The sequence below is a fragment of the Mobula hypostoma genome, chromosome 6 (genome assembly GCF_963921235.1).
Source record: "Mobula hypostoma chromosome 6, sMobHyp1.1, whole genome shotgun sequence".
In the NCBI taxonomy this organism is placed as follows: domain Eukaryota; kingdom Metazoa; phylum Chordata; class Chondrichthyes; order Myliobatiformes; family Myliobatidae; genus Mobula; species Mobula hypostoma.
This window is the reverse complement of record NC_086102.1, coordinates 97757791-97780994: the sequence shown is the minus strand read 5'-3', so window position 1 is coordinate 97780994 and position 23204 is coordinate 97757791. Positions and strand designations below refer to the sequence as shown.

Sequence of the window (23204 nt, the reverse complement as noted above, 5' to 3'; positions counted from 1 at the left end):
ACAATCCCTGTTTCTAATGACATTTGAAATATTTCTGTCAGAGTCCCTGCTATTTCCACACTAACTTCCCTCAAGGTCCTCGGGAATATCTTGTCCGGACCTGGAGACTTATCCACCTTTATATCCCTTAAAAGTGCCAGTACTTCCTCTTCTTTAATCGTCATACTTTCCATAAATATCCTTCTTGTTTCCTTTACCTTGCACAATTCAATATCCTTCTCCTTAGTGAATACCGAAGAAAAGAAATTGTTCAAACTCTCCCCCATCTCTTTTGGCTCCGCACATAGTTGTCCACTCTGATTCTCCAAGGGGCCAATTTTATCTCTCACTATCCTTTTGCAACTAACATAACTATAGAAACCTTTTGGATTTGTTTTCACCTTACTTGCCAAAGCAACCTCGTATCTACTTTTAGCTTTTCTAATTTCTTTCTTAAGATTCTTTTTACATTCTTCATATTCCTTGAGCACCTCATTAACTCCAACCTGCCTATATTTATTGGAGATCCCTCTCTTTTTCCGAACCAAGGTTCCTATATCCCTTGAAAACCACGGTAATCCCAAACTTTTAACCTTTCCTTTCAACCTAATGTAAAGATCCTGTACCCTCAAATTTTCACCTTTAAATGACCTCCATTTCTCTATTACATCCTTCCCATAAATCAAGTTGTCCCAATCCACTCCTTCTAAATCCTTTTGCATCTCCTCAAAGTTGGCCTTTGTCCAATCAAAAATCTCAATCCTAGGTCCAGTCCTATCCTTCTCCATAATTACACTGAAACTAATGGTATTGTGATCACTGGACCCGAAGTGCTCCCCAACACATACCTCCGTCACCTGCCTTATCTCATTCCCTAACAGGAGATCCAACACTGCCCCTTCTCGAGTTGGTACCTCTATGAATTGCTGCAAAAAACTATCTTGCACACATTTGACAAACTGCAAACCATCCAGCCCTTTTACAGAATGGGCTTCCCAGTCTATGTGTGGAAAATTAAAATCTCCCACAATCACAACCTTCTGCTTACTACAAATATCTGCTATCTCCTTACAAATTTGCTCCTCCAGTTCTGGTCCCCATTAGGTGGTCTATAATACACCCCTATAAGCATCATAACACCTTTCCTATTCCTCAATTCCACCCGAATAGCCTCCCTGGACGAGTCCACTAATCTATCCTGCCAGAGCACCACTGTTATATATTCTCTGACAAGCAATGCAACACCTCCCCCTCTTGCCCCTCCTATTCTTTCACACCTGAGGCAACGAAATCCTGGAATATGTAGTTGCCAATCGCACCCTTTCTGCAAGCACGTTTCACTAATAGCTGCAACATCATATTTCCATGTATCAATCCATGCTGTAAGCTCATCCACCTTTCTTACAATGCTCCTCATATTAAAATAGATGCATTTAAGAAACTCTCCACCTCCCACTCTCTGCTTATCCTTAATGGAGCAAACAACTTTGTTATCTTTTTCTTCCTTTTCCCCTACATCTTTGGTCTGATTGCTCCTGATCTCTGTCCTCGGCCTATCCTCCCTCACACACCACCTACCTGCCTTCTCCATTTGTGAACCAACCTCTTCTCTCCTAGTCTCTTTAATTTGATTCCCTCCCCCCAACCATTCTAGTTTAAAGTCACCTCAGTAGCCCTTGCAAATCTCCCCCGCCAGTATATTGGTCCCCCTAGGATTCAAGTGTAATGCGTCCTTTTTGGACAGGTCACGCCTGTGCCAATAGAGGCCCCAATGATCCAAAAATTTGAATCCTTGCCCCCTGCTCCAATCCCTCAGCCACGCATTTATCCTACATCTCATTGCATTCCTACTTTCACTGTCGTGTGGCACAGGCAGTAATCCTGAGATTACTAACTTTGTAGTCCTTTTTCTCAACTCCCTTCCTAACTCCCTATATTCTTCTTTCAGGACCTCTCCCCTTTTCCAGCCTATGTCATTAGTACCTATATGTACCACGACCTCTGGCTTCTCTCCCTCCCACTTCAGGATCTCTTGGACACAATCAGAAACATCCCGGATCCTGGCACCAGGAAGGTAAACTACCATCCGGGTCTCCGGACTGCACCCACAAAATCGTCTATCTGACTCCCTAATAATTATGCAATTATGTAATGAATTATGTGAGTAATTATGCAATGAATTATTTTGTGTTTAACAATTAATAAATTTAGACCAATATCTAGAAATACTTTGACTTGTAAGAGTCTTATTTGTTGGTCAGTGTCAAAAAGCCAAATTAAATCCATTGTGATTCAATGTTGTAAAACAATAAAACATGAAAACTTCTAAGGGGGAGAGGGGTGAATGAGATAGCACCTTAATACCTTAATGAGATAGCATGTGTTATGTGCCTTACACCCTGATTCAAAGAAATGGTGTCTCGTTTCTATATACATTATGTGGTTGTATATGTTTTATGCAGGTATAGAGTTAAATGACAATAATCTTGACTTGTACTTATGACTTGACTGGGGGGTCCTTGTGCAGGATTCCCTAAAGATTAATTTGCAGGAAGGCAAATGCAGTGTTAGAGGACTAGAGTATAAAAGCAAGGATTTAATGTTGAGACTTTATAAGGCAATGGTGCAATCTCACTTGGAGAATTGTGAGCTGTTTTTGGCCTCTTATCTTAGAAAGGATATGCTGAAACTGGGGAAGGTTCAAAGAAGGCTCACAAAATGAATTTGGTTTTGAGCAGCTTTAAGAGCTATAAAGAGCATTTGATGGCTCTGAGCCTGTATTCACTGAAATTCAGAAGAATGGGGGGTGATCTATCAAATGGTGAAAGGCCTTGATGAAGCGGATGTGGAGAAGATGTTTTCTATGGTGGGAGACCAGAGGATACAGCCTCAAAATAGAGCAGCGTCCTTTTAGAACAGAGATGAGGAGGAATTTCTTTAGCCAGAGAGTGGAGAATCTATTAAGGATGGAAGGGCGCCCATTCAGAACAGAAATGTGAAGAAATTTTTTTAGCCACAGGCGGCAGTGGAGGTCAAGTCATTGGGTATATTTAAGGCAGAGACTGGTAGGTATCTGAGTAGCCAGGGCATCAAAGGTGAGAAGGCGGGACAGCGAGACTAAATGGGAGAATGGATCTGCTCATGATAAAATGGCGGAGCAGACGCGATGGGCCGAATGGCCGACTTCTGCTCCTTTGTCTTATGGTCTAATCTGTGAAATTTGTTGTCACAGGCAGCTGTGGAGACCAAGTCTGTATGTATATTTAAGGCAGAGGTTGATTGGTCAGGGCATGAAGGGATACAGGGAGAAGGCAGAAGATTGAAGCTGAGAGGAAAAATGTATCAGCCATGATGAAATGGTGGAGCAGACTTGATGGGCCAAATGGATGCACCATATACAGGGAGAGGGGATTTAGTTTAATTTGGCTACTGGAATGAACATAGAACAGTACAGCGTAGGCCAGGAACAGCCCTTCATCCCACAATGTCTGTACTGGACACAATGCCAGGCTCTTCTGTCTGGATATATATTTCTTTAGAAAAACAGCGTGAGTCAATGAGTCATACCAGAAGTAGCCTACCTATGTAACACTAGCCTTAAATATGATGAGGGTTTCAGTCCTCCCCCTCTTCAGGCGGTGCATCTCAGACCCTGCCACTCTGAATGAAAAGAAAATTTCTCACTGCCCCTCCACTCTGTCTACCAATTACATCTCTTTTCCTGGTTTGGAGAGTGGGCTTTGATAAGGACAGACTGTGGCAGCATCTGGTCTGATGGTGAGCTTAGTCCATGCAGTCAGAATAGCTACATCTGTGGGAGATGCCTCCGGTTTGGACACTTGAGTCCTGGGTTAAGTGATGACTTAAGACTCTACAGCATGTCTATGAAGCTGAGCTACATCGATAGTTAAGAGGTGGACACTCTATGACTGGAAGAAAAGTTATAAGAAAAGGAACAAGGGATGAGGTTCTGCAATGCAAATTTGGGGAACTAGGTGTGCAACAGGAGGGGAAGAAAGATGCAGTCAAATGTCAATTAGCTTAAATTATATTTAGATTATGAAGACACACAGTCCTCTTTTATTGTCATTTAGTAATGCATGCATTAAGAAATGATACAATATTTCCTCCGGTGTGATATCACAAAACACATGACAGACCAAGATTGAAAAAACTGACAAAACCACATAATTATAACATATAATTACAACAGTGCAACAATACCATAACTTGATGAAGAAGTCCATGAGCACAGTAAAAGTTCAAAGTCTCTCAAATTTCCCACATCTCACGCAGACGGGACAAGGAAGAAAAACTCTCCCTGCCATGCCGACCACAATCCGTCTCTGAGTCACCCGAAAACTTTGAGCCTTCGAATCAGCTCTCCGACACAGAGTACTGAGCGCCATCTCTGTCGAAACGATTCGACCTCAATCTCGGTCGCCAACAGCAGGCAAAGCTGGGCATTTTGAGGCCTACCCTCCGGAAGATTCCCAACCACGCAGTAACAACAGCAGCAAACGAGCGTTTCAGAAATTTTTCCAGATGTTCCTCTGTGCTTTCATGTCTGTCTCCATCAAATCAGAATTGTCCACGACCCCTATTTTAGATTTATTTATTTCCTGTGTATCAAAGCATGCAGAGAATATTTTTGTTTGCATTAAAAAATCAACACACCCAAAGATGTGCAAGTAGCAGACAACAAGTGTCACGAAATATTCCAGTACAAATAGAGAATGCCCACCATATTCAGAAAACTGAGATATTAGGTAGAGCAGACAAGGCACAGGGGAGAGGTCCTTGGTACAGAGCAGGTGGAAGAGCAGTGACAGGTTATATATAACTGAAAAATCTTTTGGTATCCTGCTTTATATTATTGGCTAGTGGGCTATTGCCTTCATATCTCATCTTTTTCCTCCTTATAGCATTTTTAGTGGCTGTTCATTGGATTTTAAAAGCTTCCCAATCGTCCAACTTCCATTTACTTTTGCTGCCTTATACACCCTTTCCTTGGCATTTATGCAATCCATAACTTCCCTTGTCAGCCACGGCTGCCATCCCCTGCCATTTGAGAACTTCTTCAGTGGTTATTTCAATAGACAATAGGTGCAGGAGTAGGCCCTTCGGCCCTTTGAGCCAGCACCACCATTCACTGTGATCCTGGCTGATCATCCACAATCAGGAACCCGTAGCTGCCTTCTCCCCATATCCCTTGACTCCGCTATCATTAAGAGCTCTATCTAACTCTTTCTTGAAAGCATCCAGAGACTTGGCCGCCACAGCCTTCTGAGGCAGAACATTCCACAGATCCACAACTCTCCGGGTGAAGAAGTTTTTCCTCAACTCCGTTCTAAATAGCCTACTTCTTATTCTCAAATTGTGGCCTCTAGTTCTGGACTCCCCCAGCATCGGAAACATTTCTTCAGCAGTTTGATCGGAGCACAACTCCGCAAGCGCGTGGACGTCAGCCAGTGAGAACGGCGGGCAGAGTTTAAAAGGAGACAGCTTTAAAGAGCAGGCGTCTGACTGGGCGGGGGACAGAGTAGGAAGGATTTTGCGATAACGGGTCGAGGCGAGGTGGGTTGTTTGTGTAGAATACAGACAGAAGGAATGTGTGTGAGGCCAGTGTTCTGTGCTCAGTGTCAGATATGGGAAATCCTGGAGACCCAGCCTCCTGGACAGCTGCATCTCCACCAGGTGCATCGAGCTGCAGCTCCTTAGGGACTGCGTTAGGGAACTGGAGATGCGGTTCGATGACCTTCATCTGGTCAGGGAGAGTGAGGAGGTGATAGAGAGGAGCTGTAGGCAGGTAGTCACACCGGGGCCTGGGGAGACAGATAAGTGGATAACAGTCAGGAGTGGGGAAGAGCAGGAGTCAGAGGCTAGAGAGTACACCTGTGGCTGTCGCCCTTAACAATAAGTGCTCCTACTTGAGTGATGGCCTACCCGGGGGAAGCAACAGTGGCCGCGCCTCTGGCACAGAGTCTGGCCCTGTGGCTCAGAATGGTAGGGAAAGGTAGGGTAGGGTATGGCAGCATAGATAGGGGACTATAGGTAGGGGGTCAGACAGGCGATTCTGTGGATACAGGGAAGAAGCACGAATGATAGTTTACCTCCCAGGTGCCAGGGTCTGGGATGTTTCTGATCACGTCCATGATATCCTGAAGTGGGACATATTGGTACCAACAACATAGGTAGGAAAAGGGAGGAGGTCCTGAAAACAGACCACAGTGAGATAGGAAAGAAATTGAGAAGCAGGACCACAAAGGTAGTAATCTTGAGATTACTGCCTGTGCCATGGGACAGGCAGTACAGGAATAGAATGAGGTGGAGGATAAATGTGTGGCCGAGGGATTGGAGCAGGGGGTAGGGATTCAGATTTCTGGATCATTGGGACCTCTTTTGGGGTAGGCATGACCTGTACAAAAAGGATGGGTTGCACTTGAATCCCAGGGGGAACCAACATCCTGGTGGGGAGGTTTGCTAAGGCTATTGGGGAGAGTTTAAACTAGGATTGCTGGGGGGTGGGAACCAAACTGAAGAGACGGAGGAAGAGGCGGTTGGCTCACAAATAGAGAAAGCTTGGAGCCAGTGCAAGAGGGAGGATAGGCAGGTGATAGAGAAGGTACACGCTCAGACCAAGGAGTATTATGAACAAAGTGGATGAGCTTAGAGCGTGGATCAGTACTTGGAGCTATGATGTGGTGGCCATTACAAAGAGTTGGATGGCTCAGGGGCAGCAATGGTTACTTCGAGTGCCAGGCTTTAGATGTTTCAGAAAGGACAGGGAGGGAGGCAAAAGAGGTGAGGGCGTGGCACTGTTGATCAGATATAGTGTCACGGCTGCAGAAAAGGAGGTAGATAGCGAGACAAATTCTGGAAAGGTGTAATACTAACAGGGTTGTCGTGGTGGGAGATTTTAATTTCCCAAATATCGATTGGCATGTCCCTAGAGTGAGGGGTTTCGATGGGGTGGAGTTTGTTAAGTGTGTTCAAGAAGGTTTTTTGACACAATATGTAGATAAGCCTACGAGAGGAGAGGCTGTACTTGATTTGGTATTGGGAAATGAAGCTGGTTAGGTGTCAGATCTCTCAGTGGGAGAGGATTTCGGAGATAGTGATCGCAATTCTATCTCCTTTACCATAGTTCTGGAGAGGGATAGGAACAGACAAGTTAGGAAAGCGTTTAATTGGAGTAAGGGGAAATATGAGGCTATCAGGCAGGAACTTGGAAGCATAAATTGTAAACAGATGTTCTCAACAACATATGGAAGAAATGTGGCAAATGTTCAGGGGAAATTTGCGTGGAGTTCTGCATAGGTATGTTCCAATGAGACAGGGAAAGATAGTAGGGTACAGAAACCGTGGTGTACAAAGGCTGTTGTAAATCTAGTCAAGAAGAAAAGAAGAGATTACGAAAGGTTAAAAAAAACTAGGTAACGATAGAGATCTAGAAGATTATAAGGCTAGCAGGCAGGAGTTTAAGAATGAAATTAGGAGAGCCAGAAGGGGCCATGAGAAGGTTTGGCAGACAGGATTAAGGAAAACCCCAAGGCATTCTACAAGTATGTGAAGAGCACGAGAGTGTGAAAGAATAGGACCAATCAAGTGTGACAGTGGAAAAGTGTGTATGGAACTGGAGGAGATAGCAAAGGTACTTAATGAATACTTTGCTTCAGTATTCAGTATGGAAAAGGATCTTGGCTATTGTGGGGATGAGTTACAGCAGACTGAAAAGCTTGAGCATGTAGATATTGTTACGAGAATACACATAAAATTAAGATGTTTGCTGGCCTGGGTTAGCATCAGTGACATCAGCAAGTGGTCTGCCACCTGCCCTCAGGGGAAGGAGAGATAAGGAACAATGGAGCAGCGTCTGGAGATGTGTAATGAAGGGACGTGGGAGAGAGAGAGCTGTCTGGAGCGGCTCCCCCTTTGAACCCTGAACTGTTTGATGTGATGGACAGGCGATACCCCAGCAGGGGGATAAAAAGGGACCGGTTCGCTAAGACAGACACACACGCCACCCGAGGTAACGAGACACTGGAAGCGGAGCGCCTCTCACGAGTGGGTGAGAAGTACCAGACAACGACCAGGGTGGAAAGGTACGATCAGCGGGAACCCGGTGTGTGTCCGCCCTTGCCTGGGTGCCGGGTTCACTGCAGAGGATCGACCGCATCTGGAGGAGGGGTCACAGTCGGTGACCTCAGGTGACATCACCAAGGACCCGCCCAAAAGTTGCTTGTGAGCCATCTCGCCGGTCTGTGAGTGAAGCTGTGCTGAATGATCAGTTGTTCCTGTTCTCTCTGTCTCTCTTCCCCCACGTTGTCCATCCATGGCAACGATTACTGCGAACTGAACTACTAAACTGGACTGAACTTTGAGTCACTTTGAAATTTGGTCATTTACCCCTAGACAACGATAGAGCTTGATTGATGCTGTTATCTTAATTCTGTGCACATGTGTGGTTATCATTGCTGAACTGTTGCATTTATTATCCTTTCGATTACTGTGTTGCTTGTTTCTTTAATAAAACGTTCTTAGTTCTAGTAATCCAGACTCCAACTGAGTGATCCATTTCTGCTGGTTTGGCAACCCAGTTACGGGGTACGTAACAATATTAAGAAAGAGGATACTGGAGCTTTTGGAGCATCAAATTGGATAAGCCACCGGGACCGGACGAGATGTACCCCAGGCTATTGTGGGAGGTGAGAGAGGAGACTGCTGAGCCTCTGGTGATGATCTTTGCATCATCAATGAGGACAGGAGAGGTTCCAGAGGATTGGAGGGTTGTGGATGTTGTTCCATTACTCAAGAAAGGGAGTAGAGATAGCCCAGGAAATTATAGTCATAGTCATAGTCATACTTTATTGATCCCAGGGGAAATTGGTTTTCATTACAGTTGCACCATAAATAATTAAATAGTAATAAAACCATAAATAGTTAAATAGTACCAGCCTATTCGCTCAGGGTGTCTGACCCTCCAAGGGAGGAGCTGTAAAGTTTGATGGCCACAGGCAGGAATGACTTCCTATGCATCTCGGTGGAATGAGTCTCTGGCTGAATGTACTCCTGTGCCCAACCAGTACATTATGTAGTGGATGGGAGACATTGTCCAAGATGGCATGCAACTTCGACGGCATCCTCTTTTCAGACACCACCGTCAGAGAGTCCAGTTCCAACCCCACAACATCACTGGCCTTACGAATGAGTTTGTTGATTCTGTTGGTGTCTGCTACCCTCAGCCTGCTGCCCCAGCACACAACAGCAAACATGATCGCACTGGCCACCACAGACTCGTAGAACATCCTCAGCATCGTCCGGCAGATGTTAAAAGACCTCAGTCTCCTCAGGAAATAGAGATGGCTCTGACCCTTCTTGTAGACAGCCTCAGTGTTCTTTGACCAGTCCAGTTTATTTGTCAATTTGTATCCTCAGGTATTTGTAATCCTCCATCATGTCCACACTGACCCCCTGGATGGGAAGAGGGGTTACCATAGACCAGTGAGTCTTACTTCAGTGGTTGGTAAGTTGTTGGAAAAGATCCTGAGAGGCAGGATTTATGAACATTTGGAGAGGCATAATATGATTAGGAATAGTGAACAGGTCGTGCCTTACGAGCCTGATTGAATTTTTTGAGGATGTGACTAATCACATTGATGAAGATAGAGCAGTAGATGTAGTGTAGATGGATTTCAGCAAGGCATTTGACGAGGTACCCCATGCAAAACCTATTGAGAAAGTAAGGAGGCATGGGAATCAAGAGGACGTTGCTTTGTGGATCCAGAACTGGTTTGCCCACAGAAGGCAAAGAGTGGCTGTAGACGGGTCATATTCTGCATAGAGGTCAGTCACCAGTGGTGTGCCTCAGGGATCTTTTCTGGGACCCCTTATTCTTCGTGATTTTTATAAATAACTTGGATGAGGAAGTGGAGGGATAGGTTAGTAAATTTGCTGATGACACGAAGTTTGGGAGAGTTGTAGATAGTGCAGAGGGCTGTCAGAGGTTACAGCGGGACCTTGATAGGATGCAAAACTGGGCTGAAAATTGGCAGATGGAGTTCAACCCAGATAAATGTGAGGTGGTTCATTTTGGTAGGTCAAATATGATGGCAGAATAGAGTATTACTGGTAAGAGTCATGGCAGTGTGGAGGATCAGAGGGATCTTGGGGTCCGAGTCCATAGGACACTCAAAGCTGCTGTGCAGGTTGACTTTGTGGTTAAGAAAGCATACGGTACATTGACCTTCATCAATCGTGGGATTGAGTTTTGGAGCCGAGGTAATGTTGCAGCTATATAGGACCCTGGTCAGACCCCACTTAGAATGCTGTGCTCAGTGCTGGTCGCCTCACTATAGGAAGGATGTGGAAACCATAGAAAAGGTGCAGAGAAAATTTACAAGAATGTTGCCTGGATTGGGGAGCATGCCTTATGAGAATAGGTTGAGTGAACTCGGCCTTTCTTCCTTGGAGTAACAGAGGACGAAAGGTGACCTGATAAAGGTGCACAAGATGATGAGAGGCATTTATCGTGTGGATAGATGGAGGCTTCTCCCCAGGGCTGAAATGGCTAGCATGAGAGGGCAGAGCTTTAAGGTGCTGAAGAGTAGGTACAGAGGAGATGTCAGGAGTAAGTTTTTTAGGCAGAGAGTGATGAGTGTGTGGAATGGGCTGCCAGCAACGGTAGTGGAGGTGGATATGATAGGGTCTTTTAAGAGACTCCTGGACAGGTACATGGAACTCAGAAAAATAGAGGGCCATGGGTAACTGTAGGTAATTTCTAAGGTAAGGTATTGTGCTGTCGGTTTTCTGGGTCTTGTGTGGGATATAGCTATCCTGTGCCTTGAGAACTATTCCTAGAAGCTTCAGTTATCTCTGCTCTGCTGTTGTCCCCACTGGTATCCTTCTCCAATCCACCTAAGCAAGATGCGCTCTCATGCCTCTATAATTCCCTTTATTCCACTGTGATATTGATACATATGACTATGCTTCTCTCACTCTCAAATTGCAGTATGAATTCAATCATATTATGATTATTTGAGAAGGACGTCTGAGAATCGGAGCAGGAGTGCGGAGGAAGCCATTTTGAATTTTTCAGGTTTTTTTCATCGGATTTCAAAAAGGTGGAACTGCGCAGGCGTGTGATGTCGGGCAGTGAAGCGCAGAGGTTTAAAAGGAACAGAGCCTTATACAGTGGGCAGCAGAGAGAGCTGGGTGCAGAGTGAAGGCTTAAGGGCTTTGGCTCAATGGGCTTAGGCAGAAACGAGCGAGGCGAGGAAGGTTTGGTATTCATTTTTTGTTGTTATTTGAGGAGAGGAGCAGTATGAGTGTGAGAGCAGCTTGTTGTTCTCAGTGCTGGATGTGGGAGGTTGTGGAGTCTCCCAGCCTCACGGAAGTCCACATCTGCACCAGGTGCGCCGAGATGCAGCTCCTAAGAGACCACGTTAGAGAACTGGAGCTGCAGCTTGATGACCTTCATCTGGTCAGGGAGAGTGAGGAGTTGATAGAGAGGAGTTACAGGCAGGTGTTCACACCGGGGCTACGAGAGGCAGAGAAGTGGGTCACCATTAGGAGGGGGAAGAGGAAGAGTCAGGTAATAGAGAGTACCCCAGTGGTTGTGCCCCTTGACAATAAGTACTCCTGTTTGAGTATTGTTGGGGGGGGGGGGGGACAGCTTACCTGGGGGAAGCAACAGTGGCCATGCCTCCGGCATAGAGTCCAGCCCTGTGGCTCAGAAGGTAGCGAATGGAAGAGGAGGGTAGTAGTGATAGGGGACTCGATAGTTAGGGGGTCAGATAGGCGATTCTGTGGACGCAGTCCGGAGACCCAGATGGTAGTTTGCCTCCCTGGTGCCAGGGTCCGGGATGTTTCTGATTGCGTCCAAGATATCCTGAAGTGGGAGGAGAGGAGCCAGAGGTCGTGGTACATATAGGTACCAATGACATAGGTAGGAAAAGAGGAAAGGTCCTGAAAGGAGAATATAGGGAGTTAGGAAGGGAGTTGAGAAAAAGGACGGCAAAGGTAGTAATCTCAGGATTACTGCCTGTGCTACACGACAGTGAGGGTAGGAATGCAGTGAGGTGGAGGATAAATGCGTGGCTGAGGGATTGGAGCAGGGGGCAGGGATTCAAGTTTTTGGATCATTGGGACCTCTTCTGGCGCATGTGTGACCTGTACAAAACGGATGGGTTATACTTGAATCCTAGGGGGACCAATATCCTGGCGGGGAGATTTGCGAAGGCTACTGAGGTGACTTTAAACTAGAATGGTTGGGGGGGTGGGAATCAAATTAAAGAGACTAGGAGAGAGCAGGTTAGTTCACAAATAGAGAAAGCTATTAGACAGTGTGTGAGGGAGGATAGGCAGGGGACAGAGATCAGGAGCACTCAGACCAAAGATGTAGGGGATAAGGAAGAAAAAGATAAAGTTGTTTGCTCCATTAAGGATAAACAGAGAGTAAGAGGTGGAGAGTTTCTCAAATGCATCTATTTTAATGCTAGGAGCATTGTAAGAAAGATGGATGAGCTTACAGCATGGATTGATACCTGGGAATATGATATTAGTGAAACGTTGTTGCAGGAGGGGTGTGATTGGCAACTAAATATGCCAGGATTTTGTTGCTCCAGGTGTGATAGAATAGGAGGGGCAAGAGGGGGAGGTGTTGCATTGCTTGTCAGAGAAAATATAACAGCCGTGCTCTGGCAGGATAGATTAGTGGACTCGTCCAGAGAGGCTATTTGGTTGGAATTGAGGAATAGGAAAGGTGTAGTGACCCTTATAGGGGTGTATTATAGACCACCTAATGGGGACTGAGAACTGGAGGAGCAAATTTGTAAGGAGATAGCAGATATTTGTAGTAAGCACAAGGTTGTGATTGTGGGAGGTTTTAATTTTCCACACATAGACTGGGAAGCCCATTCTGTAAAAGGGCTGGATGGTTTGAAATTTGTCAAATGTCTGCAAGATAGGTTTTTGCAGCAATACACAGAGGTACCAACTCGAGAAGGGGCAGTGTTGGATTTCCTGTTAGGGAATGAGATAGGTCAGGTGATGGAGGTATGTGATGGGGAGCACTTTGGGTCCAGTGATCACAATACCATTAGATTCAATATAATTATGGCGAGGAATAGGACTGGACCCAGGGTTGAGATTTTTGATTGGAGAAATGCTAACTTTGAGGAGATGCGAAAGGGTTTAGAAGGAGTGGATAGGGACAATTTGTTTTATGGGAAGGATGTAATAGAGAAATGGAGGTCATTTAAAGGTGAAATTTTAAGGGTACAGGATCTTTATGTTCCTGTTAGGTTGAAAGGAAAAGTTAAAAGTTTGAGACAGCCATGGTTTTCAAGTGATAGAGGAAACTTGGTTCGGGAAAAGAGAGGGATCTACAATAAATATAGGCAGCTTGGAGTTAATGAGGTGCTCGAGGAATATAAAGAATGTGAAAGAACCTTAATAAAGGAATTAGAAAAGCTAAAAGAAGATACGAGGCTGCTTTAGCAAGTAAGGTGAAAATAAATCCAAAGGGTTTCTACAGTTATATTAATAGCAAAAGGATAGTGAGGGATAAAATTGGTCCCTTAGAGAATCAGAGTGGACGGCTATGTGCGGAAGCAAAAGAGATGGGGGAGATTTCGAACAATTTCTTTTCTTCGGTATTCACTAAGGAGAAGGGTATTGAATTGTATAAGGTAAAGGAAACAAGAAGGTAGTTATGGAAAGTATGATGATTAAAGAAGAGGAAGTATTGGCGCTTTTAAGGAATATAAAGGTGGATAAGTCTCCGGGTCCAGACAAGATATTCCCTAGGACCTTGAGGGGAGTTAGTGTGGAAATAGCAGGGACTCTGACAGAAATATTTCAAATGTCATTAGAAACAGGGATTGTGCCGGAGGATTGGCGTATTGCTCATGTGGTTCCATTGTTTAAAAAGGGTTCTAAGAGTAAACCTAGCAATAATCGGTCTGTATATTTGACATCAGTGGTGGGTAAATTGATGGAAAGTATTCTTAGAGATGGTATATATAATTATCTGGATAGACTGGGTCTGATTAGGAACAGTCAACATGGATTTGTGCGTGGAAGGTCATGTTTGACAAATCTTATTGAATTTTTTGATGAGGTTACTCTGAAAGTTGACAAGGGTAAAGCGGTCGATATTGTCTATATGGACTTCAGTAAGGCCTTTGACACGGTTGCACACGGAAGGTTGGTTAGGAAGGTTCAATCATTAGGCGTTAATATCGAAGTAGTAAAATGGATTCAGCAGTGGCTGGATGGGAGACGCCAGAGAGTAGTGGTGGATGACTGTGTGTCAGATTGGAGGATGGTGTGTAGTGGTGTGCCTCAGGGATCTGTACTGGGTCCAATGTTGTTTGTCATCTATATTAATGATCTGGATGATGGGGTGGCAAATTGGATTAGTAAGTACGCAGATGATACTAAGATAGGTGGCGTTGTGGATAATGAAGTAGGTTTTCCAAGCTTGCAGAGAGATTTAGGCCAGTTAGAAGAGTGGGCTGGAAGATGGAGTTTAATGCTGAAAAATGTGAGGCGCTACATTTTGGTAGGACGAATCAAAATAGGACATACATGGTAAATGGTAGGGCATTGAAGAATGCTGTAGAACAGAGGGATCTAGGAATAATGGTGCATAGTTCACTGAAGGTGGAATCTCATGTGGATAGGGTGGTGAAGAAAGCTTTTGGAATGCTGGCCTTTATTAATCAGAGCATTGAGTATAGGAGTTGGGATGTAATGTTGAAATTGTATAAGGCATTGGTAAGGCCAAATTTGGAGTATTGTGTACAGTTCTGGTCACCGAATTATAGGAAAGATGTCAATAAAATTGAGAGTACAGAGGAGGTTTACTAAAATGTTGCCTGGGTTTCATCTCCTAAGTTACAGAGAAAGGTTGAACAAGTTAGGTCTTTATTCTTTGGAACGTAGAAGGTTGAGGGGGGGACTTGATAGAGGTGTTTAAAATTATGAGGGGGATTGATAGAGTTGACGTGGATAGGCTTTTTCCATTGAGAATAGGGGAGACTCAAACAAGAGGACATGAGTTGAGAGTTAAAGGGCAAAAGTTTAGGGGTAACATGAGGGGGGACTTTACTCAGAGAGTGGTAGCTGTGTGGAACGAGCTTCCAGCAGAAGTGATTGATGCAGGTTCGATGTTGTCGTTTAAAGTTACATTGGATAGATATATGGACAGGAAAGGAATGGAGGGTTATGGGCCAAGTGCAGGTCGGTGGGACTAGGTGAGAGTAAGAGTTCTGCACGGACTAGAAGGGCCGAGATGGCCCGTTTCCATGCTGTAATTGTGATATGGTTATACGATTACTGCCTCCTAAGAATTCCTTTACATCAAGCTGCCTTATAAGGTTTTTACACAACACCCAATCTCAGATAACCTTTCCCTAAGTAGGCTCAAGCACAACTGCTCTACAGAGCTATCTTGTAGGCATTCAGCAAAATCCCTCTCTTGCAAGTTGACAACAACCTGTTTTTCCCAATGCTCTTGCATGTTGAAGTCCCCCATTACAATTGTGTCATTACCTTAATTACATGCCCTTTCCAGCTCCCTTTATAATCTCAACCCCACATATTGGGTACTATTTGTGGCCATATATGATTCCGATAATGTTTTTGTTTGCCCTTGCAGTTTCTTAACTCCACCCACAAAGATTCAACATTCTCTGACCCTCTGTCTTCTCTTCTAAAGACGCGATCCCACCTCTTACCAACAGAGCCACACCACTGCCTATACCTTTCTGCCTGTCCTTTTGATACAAAGTATATCGTTTGATGCTAAGCTCCCAACTATGGTATTCTTTCAGCCATGACTCAGCGATGCCCACAAAGTCATACGAACCAATCTCCAATTGCACGAGTTTGCTCACCTTATTCCAAATGCTTCACACATTTAAATACAACACCTTCAGTCCTGCATTCTTCGCCCTGTTGAATTTTGCCTCTGTGGTACAATTTAACTCTTTGCTCTGTCTGTATTTGTACCAAATCATTGGCTTGTCCTTCTTTACATTCATGTCACAATCATCATCTACTTGTAAACCTACTGGCTCATCCTCAGCTGTATCACACTGGTTCCCCATACCCCTGCCATGTTAGTTTAAACCACTAACAACAGCTCTAGTAAACCTGCCCACAAGGACTCTCCCACCACAGGAAACATCCTCCCCACATCCACTCTATCAAGGCCTTTCACCATTCAATAGGTTTCAATGAGGAAGCGCTTCATTATTCTGAATCCCAGTGAGTACAGGTACACAGCCACCAAAGCCTTTCAATCCTGAATCATTTTTGTGAACCTCCTTTAAACCCTCTCCAATGTCAGCACATCCTTTCTTAGATAAGAACCTAAAAATGCCCACAATATTTCAAGCGTGGCTTCACCAGTGCTTTATAAAGCCTTAATTTTTAGATGCTTGCTTTTATATTCTAGTCCTCTAAAGTATTGGTGAGGTCTAATTTGGAGTATTAGAAACCATAGAACATTACAGCACAGAAACAGGCCTTTTGGCCCTTCTTGGCTGTGCCGAACCATTTTTCTGCCTAGTCCCACTGACCTACACCTGGACCATATACCTCCATACACCTCGCATCCATGTACCTGTCCAAGTTTTTCTTAAATGGTAAAAGTGAGCCCACATTTACCACTTTATCTGGCAGCTTATTCCACACTCCCACCACTCTCCGTGTGAAGAAGCCCCACCTAATGTTCCCTTTAAACTTTTCCCCCTTCACCCTTAACCCATGTCCTCTGTTTTTTTTTCTCCCCTAGCCTCAGTGGAAAAATCCTGTTTGCATTCACTCTATCTATACCCAACATAATTTTATATACCTCTATCAAATCTCCCCATATTCTTCTACGCTCCAGGGAATAAAGTCCTAAACTATTCAACCTTTCTCTGTAACTCAGTTTCCCAAGTCCCGGCAAAATCCTTGTAAACCTTCTCTGCACTCTTTCAACCTTATTGATATCCTTCCTGTAATTAGGTGACCAAAACTGCACACAATACTCCAAATTCGACCTCACCAATGTCTTATACAACATTGCGCAGTTATACAATATTGTGCAGTTTTGTTCACCCACCTACAGGAAAGATATAAATAAGGTTGAAAGAGTAGAGAGAAAGTTTACAAGGATGTTGCCAGAGCTGGAGGACCTGAGCTATAGGGAAAGGTGAAATAGGTTAGTACTTTTTTCCTTGGAACATAGAAGATCAAGGGGAGATTTGACAGAGGTATTCTGAGGGGAAAAGTTTGTCACTCAGAGGGTCATGAGTGTGTGGAATGTGCTGCCAGCACAATCGGTGCATGCAAGCTTGATTTCTATGTTTCAGCAAAGTTTGGATAGGTACATGGATGGAGGAGGCAGTTGAAGTGGTTTGGTATGGACTAGATGGGCTGAAGTCCTGTTTCTATGCTGCACTTTTCTGTGTCTTGCTTGGAGTGCTGTGTGCTTCTCTCGTCACCATATAATAGAATAGATGTGATAGCATTGGGCAGGTTTGATAGAATAAAACTACAGCTATGAGGATCCCTGCAGCCTGTGATCTCTGTCTGTTAGAATGCTTTTGTTATGCTGAAATTGTACAAGACATTGCTGAAACCTAATTTGGAGTATTGTTTGCAGTTTTGGTCACCTACCACCAGGAAACATGTAAACAAGGTTGAAAGAGTACAGAGATAATTTACAATAATGTTGCAAGGTCTAGAGGACCTGCGTTAGGAGGAAAGGTTGAATAGATTAGGAATGTATCCTGTGGAACTTAAGAAATTGAAAGGAGATTTGATAGAAGTATACAAAATTATGAAAGGTATAGATAGGGTAAATGCAAGCAAGGTTTTCCCCACTGTGGTTGGATGGGACTACAACTAGAGATCTTGGGTTAAGAGTGAAAGGTGAGAAGTTTAAGGAGAACATGATAGGAAACTTCTTCATTCAAAGGGTCATGAAAGTGTGGAATGAGCATATGAATTCGATTTTAACGTTTAAGAGAAGTTTGGATAGGTACTTGGATGGTAGGGATATGGTCCCCATGCAGGTTGACGTGAGTAAGTAGTCTAAATGGTTTTGGCATGGAACAGATGGGCCGCAGGCTGTGCTGTACTTTTCTATGACTCTATATCCCATCAAGCCCTGGGGACTTAACCACCTTCATGCTCTTTAACTCCTCCTGAAATTCCCGAGCATATCAATACACTCACAGCACTGATCTCCCTATGCTCCACGTCCCTCTCCTTGGTAAGTTCTGATGTAAAGTATTCATTAAGGACCTCACCCACATCCAAACAAATGCCCCCTCCCCCTATTGGGGTCATGAATCTTTCAAGTTTGGCTTGTTTAACTTTTGCGGTAATTGTAAACTGTTCTTTAGGATTCAGTTAACAAGAATCCTAAACAAGAGTTAAAATATATAAGACAATGTTTTGGGACATTGTAATTTTCTGCAAGGTGAAACTGACTCCTGCTGGAATAACAGGTAGAAGACACAGGCTGTGTAAATAACATAACTTTATTACTGATGTTACAGTAGAAGTGAATTTTACAAAATATACACTATATACAATGGCTTTAGATAACATCAAAAGCCACACATGCAAAATACATTTCCCAATCTATATACAGACAACAGAAGATCTTTTGGCCATATAAGTGTAACTGGGTTTCCCAGAAATCAAGCACTGTCTAAAAACCACAATTTTACAAAATATTAAAAGTTAGAGCGTATTTTTACACACACAATGTAAGCTGACATCAGCTGCAAACTGAAAACCTGATGTCATTCAACATTCAGTCTGGAGATTTTTCAGAAGCACGAGGTCATTATATATATATATATATATATATATATATATAAATTGCATTTGCACAGCACAGCTCACCTTGAAGATGCAAATCAGAAGTTCTCCTCATCTACCAGTTATGCTTCCTCTAGTTATATACTTCTGGTTCGAAACAACCTGCATTTGTCAAAGATTGCTTTTGGTGCCTTATTATCCAAAATAATAGAAATCCATTTAAGTGCATAGGCCATTGCAGTACCCTGCTGTCTACTATCTTGTTTAAAAGAAAAGCAGCACTTTGAATGCACACCATCGTAATGATAACACAATTAACAGATTTTCTTGCTTGATCCTATCTTTTTCTTCAAACGTCAACACTACCTCTCCTTCACAAACAGGTGCTGCAGGAGACTGTATTAGTTATTTGAGATTAGTGATGAGATGATTTGGTGAGTTTATGGCTTAGGAAGAATGCTGTTGATATTTCCTGAGACTGTGCAACATTCATTTATTTTCTGATAACAATCTCCTTTGCAGTACTTGTAAGTAAAATTATTACCTGCTGCCGACATTCTTATATATATCACACTTCTTGGGTGCAAACAAGCAATTCAGGCCCCACCCTAATTTCACAAAACCCACAATCTGTGCTCAGGAATATCTCCAAAAGTGAAAAACAAACTACTGTCTTGAACCTACACAGGTAATTGACATGAAGAAGTGGTTGAAATACTGAAGTGTAACCCCTCCAACCCTTGCCAGTTGTTTGTCCTAATTGAGGCATTCAGTTTTCACCCTCTCGGCCCCAAATTTCACCCACTAATTGAACGTCTAGGGTGGTGGAGTGGAGATACATCTCTACCAAAGGAGATGCAAGGTTTTCCTTCCCTTTGCTAGCCTGCAGCTCACCATTGGACAAGGTGTCACACTTGCCTAGCCCCCAATCATGATCACATGACCATGGGAGCAGTTGGTGTATATCACAAGTTCTGGTCACGTGACCACTGATGTCAGGCAGATCATCTCTGAAGAGTATTAATAATGGCTGGGGTCACCACCTTGTAAAGACACTGCCCAAACCACTTCTATAGAAAATTTACCAAGAACAATCAGGGTCATGGATAGAGAAAAGAATAGAAGAGACTAAAGACAGATGAAAGACAACATGACACATAAAGATGATGAATGGAATTTCTACCAAGAAAAATATTGGCAATAATTACTAAAACACCATTTCCATTAATATAATTCACCACTGACAAGCTGATTTTGATTGAGGTTGGCAGGCAGAAATGGAATTTACTTGTGCTGGATTACCTTTATCATGGAGAATACTATATTCGGTACCCTCACACCTTTGCTCCACCACATGGCCTGCCACACCACCTCAGAGCCCACCTCCAGAACTTTGCCCCACTCTTCAGACGGGTCACACTGCCCTCTTCCCCATACCATTCATAATTAGGAGAACTGTCACTGCTACACCCTAAAATCAATCTTAAGACAAAACTCTCTCCTGTTAATGTTCATTGTGTTGATGTGGTCAGCCCACTCATTTCCCTCCTTCCCCTCTCCTCACCCATGGACCAAGTTTCCACATCACAGAAGAAACCACAAAAATGGTGAAAATGATGCCCATCCCAGCAAAATGCTGACAGCAAACAAATTTGACAAGCATTGCATCATGCAAGCTGTTACATATGAAAAGCAATGTGTATTTGGTGCATTTATATCTCTGTGCATCTTTATTATACCAAACTGCAGCAAAAGATCCACATTCAGAAAGTAGCAGAATCATACACAGTTGTTTCCAAAACTTTGGGGACTTGTGCCTCTGATCCCACTCCTCAGACAGCTGGAGGTGGTGTTGGAGAGAGATGGGTTCTCTGACAACTCCCCCATCCCCAATGCCCCTTCCCAATCCCAATTAACAACTACTTCTGGCAGCAGGTACTACTGAGAGGGTAGTTTTTCCTTTGTTTGGAACTGGCTATTTTTCTTTTTAAATGGCAGTTACAGGTATATTCCTGCATTTTTTTGGTGTCAGCTCTACCTTCATCTGTGTGAGTAAACCTAAGGGTTGGCAGCCATGGACACACAGCTTCATTCATGTTAACTGCAAGCAGTGTTTGTGTGTTCAGAGAAGGCCGGCTGTATGGCTTACAAAGTGACTGCTTTCTGCAGACTGGCACACAACAACTTGTGAGTCAATATCGTTTGGTAGGGGCAATGATTCCTGAATACTTTTATATTTTAACTGGTCCCCGAAATTGGCAATGAAGTCTAATGACTAGCATTTGCGTTTGGCTCCAGTTAGTTCCTGAAGCTCACATAATTCAGTACAACTGTTTGCATATTTAGATAATGCACTACCAGGTGCTGTAGGAAGGCAACTTGTTAGCCTGAATAAACTACAGTGAGTTGTCTGTTCTGTGTTGCAGCACGTCATAATGGATTAAGTATGGTAAAATCTAGAGGTTTAGTTCACAGATCCACGATAAACCACAGGGTTATTCCACAGAGCTAATCTGGGTTGAGTTTTTGGCATTGTTCCTATATTAAGTATGGTAATATCAATTTTACCATCAATAAAATGGCCTTTTTGATGTAAATTTTTAAAGATTCTGTCATATTAGGTGGGGGCAATCACAAATGTCAAAGCAACAAGCTACACCGTTCTTGAAAACATTCCACTAATTTGGGCCTCTCCTCGCTCCTGCTTTTGGTCATAGCTTGAGTCATCCTAAACCATTCATCTGAGCAATGTGTTATTAAGATCCCTCTTTTCATTTGCTCTATCCATGCAGTGGTCAAAATCATACTGATTTGATTTCTAAACTTGTCAGCCAACCAGTCTATCTGATCCAGGGTGTATGATCTGGAATGAAGCACCAGGGAGAACTAATCGAGTGTCCACAGAAACTTGTTTAAACTATTTAAACTCTTTCTTGTTACTTTACTTGCAACAGTAAGTAAAATTTATTTGATTAGTCTGAAACATTGTCAGACATTGCCTTAAACGAGTTAACTGCCCTTCTCTCTCATTACATAATATCACATGAAGATCACAAGCAGATTCTCAGGAAGCTTTAAGGTTGTTCAACTGATGATACCAAATATTAACTAAAAATGACTAAACTACCATCATAAAATAAAATTGCTTAAATCTTTAAAAAAAGCTGCAAGCCTTTCAAATTTACAACCATCATCTCAATGGACGGGTAAAACATCTGAATAAATAATATAAATAAATTATGACTATGTTCTAAACTTCTTCACAACCAAAAGCCATTATTGTATAACTAAACAGTCATAATTAAACAAATTAGCAAAACAAAAGAGTGTCTCTTTAATACATCAAAAGATACAAGAGAGTTGGGCTTTCCCCACTTCTGCAAAAGCTGTAACTATCTGTAGTTGATAAGTTTACATATTAACTAAATACTGTGACAAATGTAGTATGCTTCTAAAACAAATGTTAGTGTACAGAAATAGCTCCACACATCAGCTGAGGAAAATGTCCACCTTTTGTAGGCTGTGTACTCGTCCTGGGCTTGAGGCTATGTCACTTGCTGGACTTCCAGAGGCCGGCAACACTGTGGTTCTGGATTCACGTAAACAATGGGGATCTGGTCATGGCCCAGTTCAGCAGTGCTTGAACAGTCATACTTAGTTTTAGCAACCCTTTTCCTTCCAGTATGTGATGGGGCAAACATAGCTTCTCCTATGGAAAGGTAGCACAAAAAGTAAAGATGTTACTGCAGATTCTTCCCAGACTGATACAAGCCAAAGACATACATGTGCAAGGGGAATTCAGTTGGCTTCTGAACCTCTGTTCGATTACCATCAGGACCAGCGCTAATCAGTCAGGTTACTCACCAGCCTTCCAGCTCACTCACACTCCAACAAGGAACATAACATATGTGGCATGTACATCTCCCTGCTTTCTTGAAAGCAAGTCAAGTTACACCAGCAATCAGGAGAAGAGAGCTTGTATCAGTGCTGAAACATCTTTTCAGCAGTTCATGAATAGCCACACAGATTAAACACTGAAACACCAGAGATCCTAAGCTATTTCTCCCAGGATCAGTTCATCAATATTGATGACCAAGCTCAATGTGCCCCAAACATCTTCATTTGACTATGACTATCTCACTACCTGCCTGCTCAGACCAAATAGCACCCAAGCTAGCCACAATGAATTGGAATTGATATCAATGCATGGGTTTTATCAACAATAGTTTGTACCTCACAACACCCGCATTCTCAGTTTGATTTCTTTGTAAAAGCAATCAAATTTTACTTCATGACTTAAAGTATCTTAAAAGAGCAACTTCTCCTTTTCTGCAAGATCCCCTATGCATTGCCCAGTCCATCTGAGCATAGTCAGTATGGTATCACCAAACCTGCCT

The 23204-nt window shown here is 43.3% G+C and overlaps 1 protein-coding gene across 7 annotated transcripts in view; it reads right to left on the bottom strand.

The window, feature by feature from the left end:
• Positions 1 to 18514: 18514 nt before the first annotated feature.
• LOC134348231 (leucine-rich repeat and calponin homology domain-containing protein 1-like) overlaps positions 18515 to 23204 on the bottom strand; it is a 431827-nt gene continuing 427137 nt past the window's right edge. For 4 of the 7 annotated variants that reach the window (XM_063051294.1, XM_063051297.1, XM_063051295.1 and 1 more), the window contains one exon: positions 22389 to 22516. Coding sequence is in view for 2 of the 7 variants with exons in the window: in XM_063051296.1 (XP_062907366.1) it covers positions 22403 to 22516 (114 nt within the window). In the remaining 5 variants the exon portion in view is untranslated. Of the gene's footprint in view, positions 22517 to 23204 lie in introns of all 7 variants that reach the window. The other 3 variants (XM_063051296.1, XM_063051301.1, XM_063051300.1) reach the window with 2 other exon arrangements.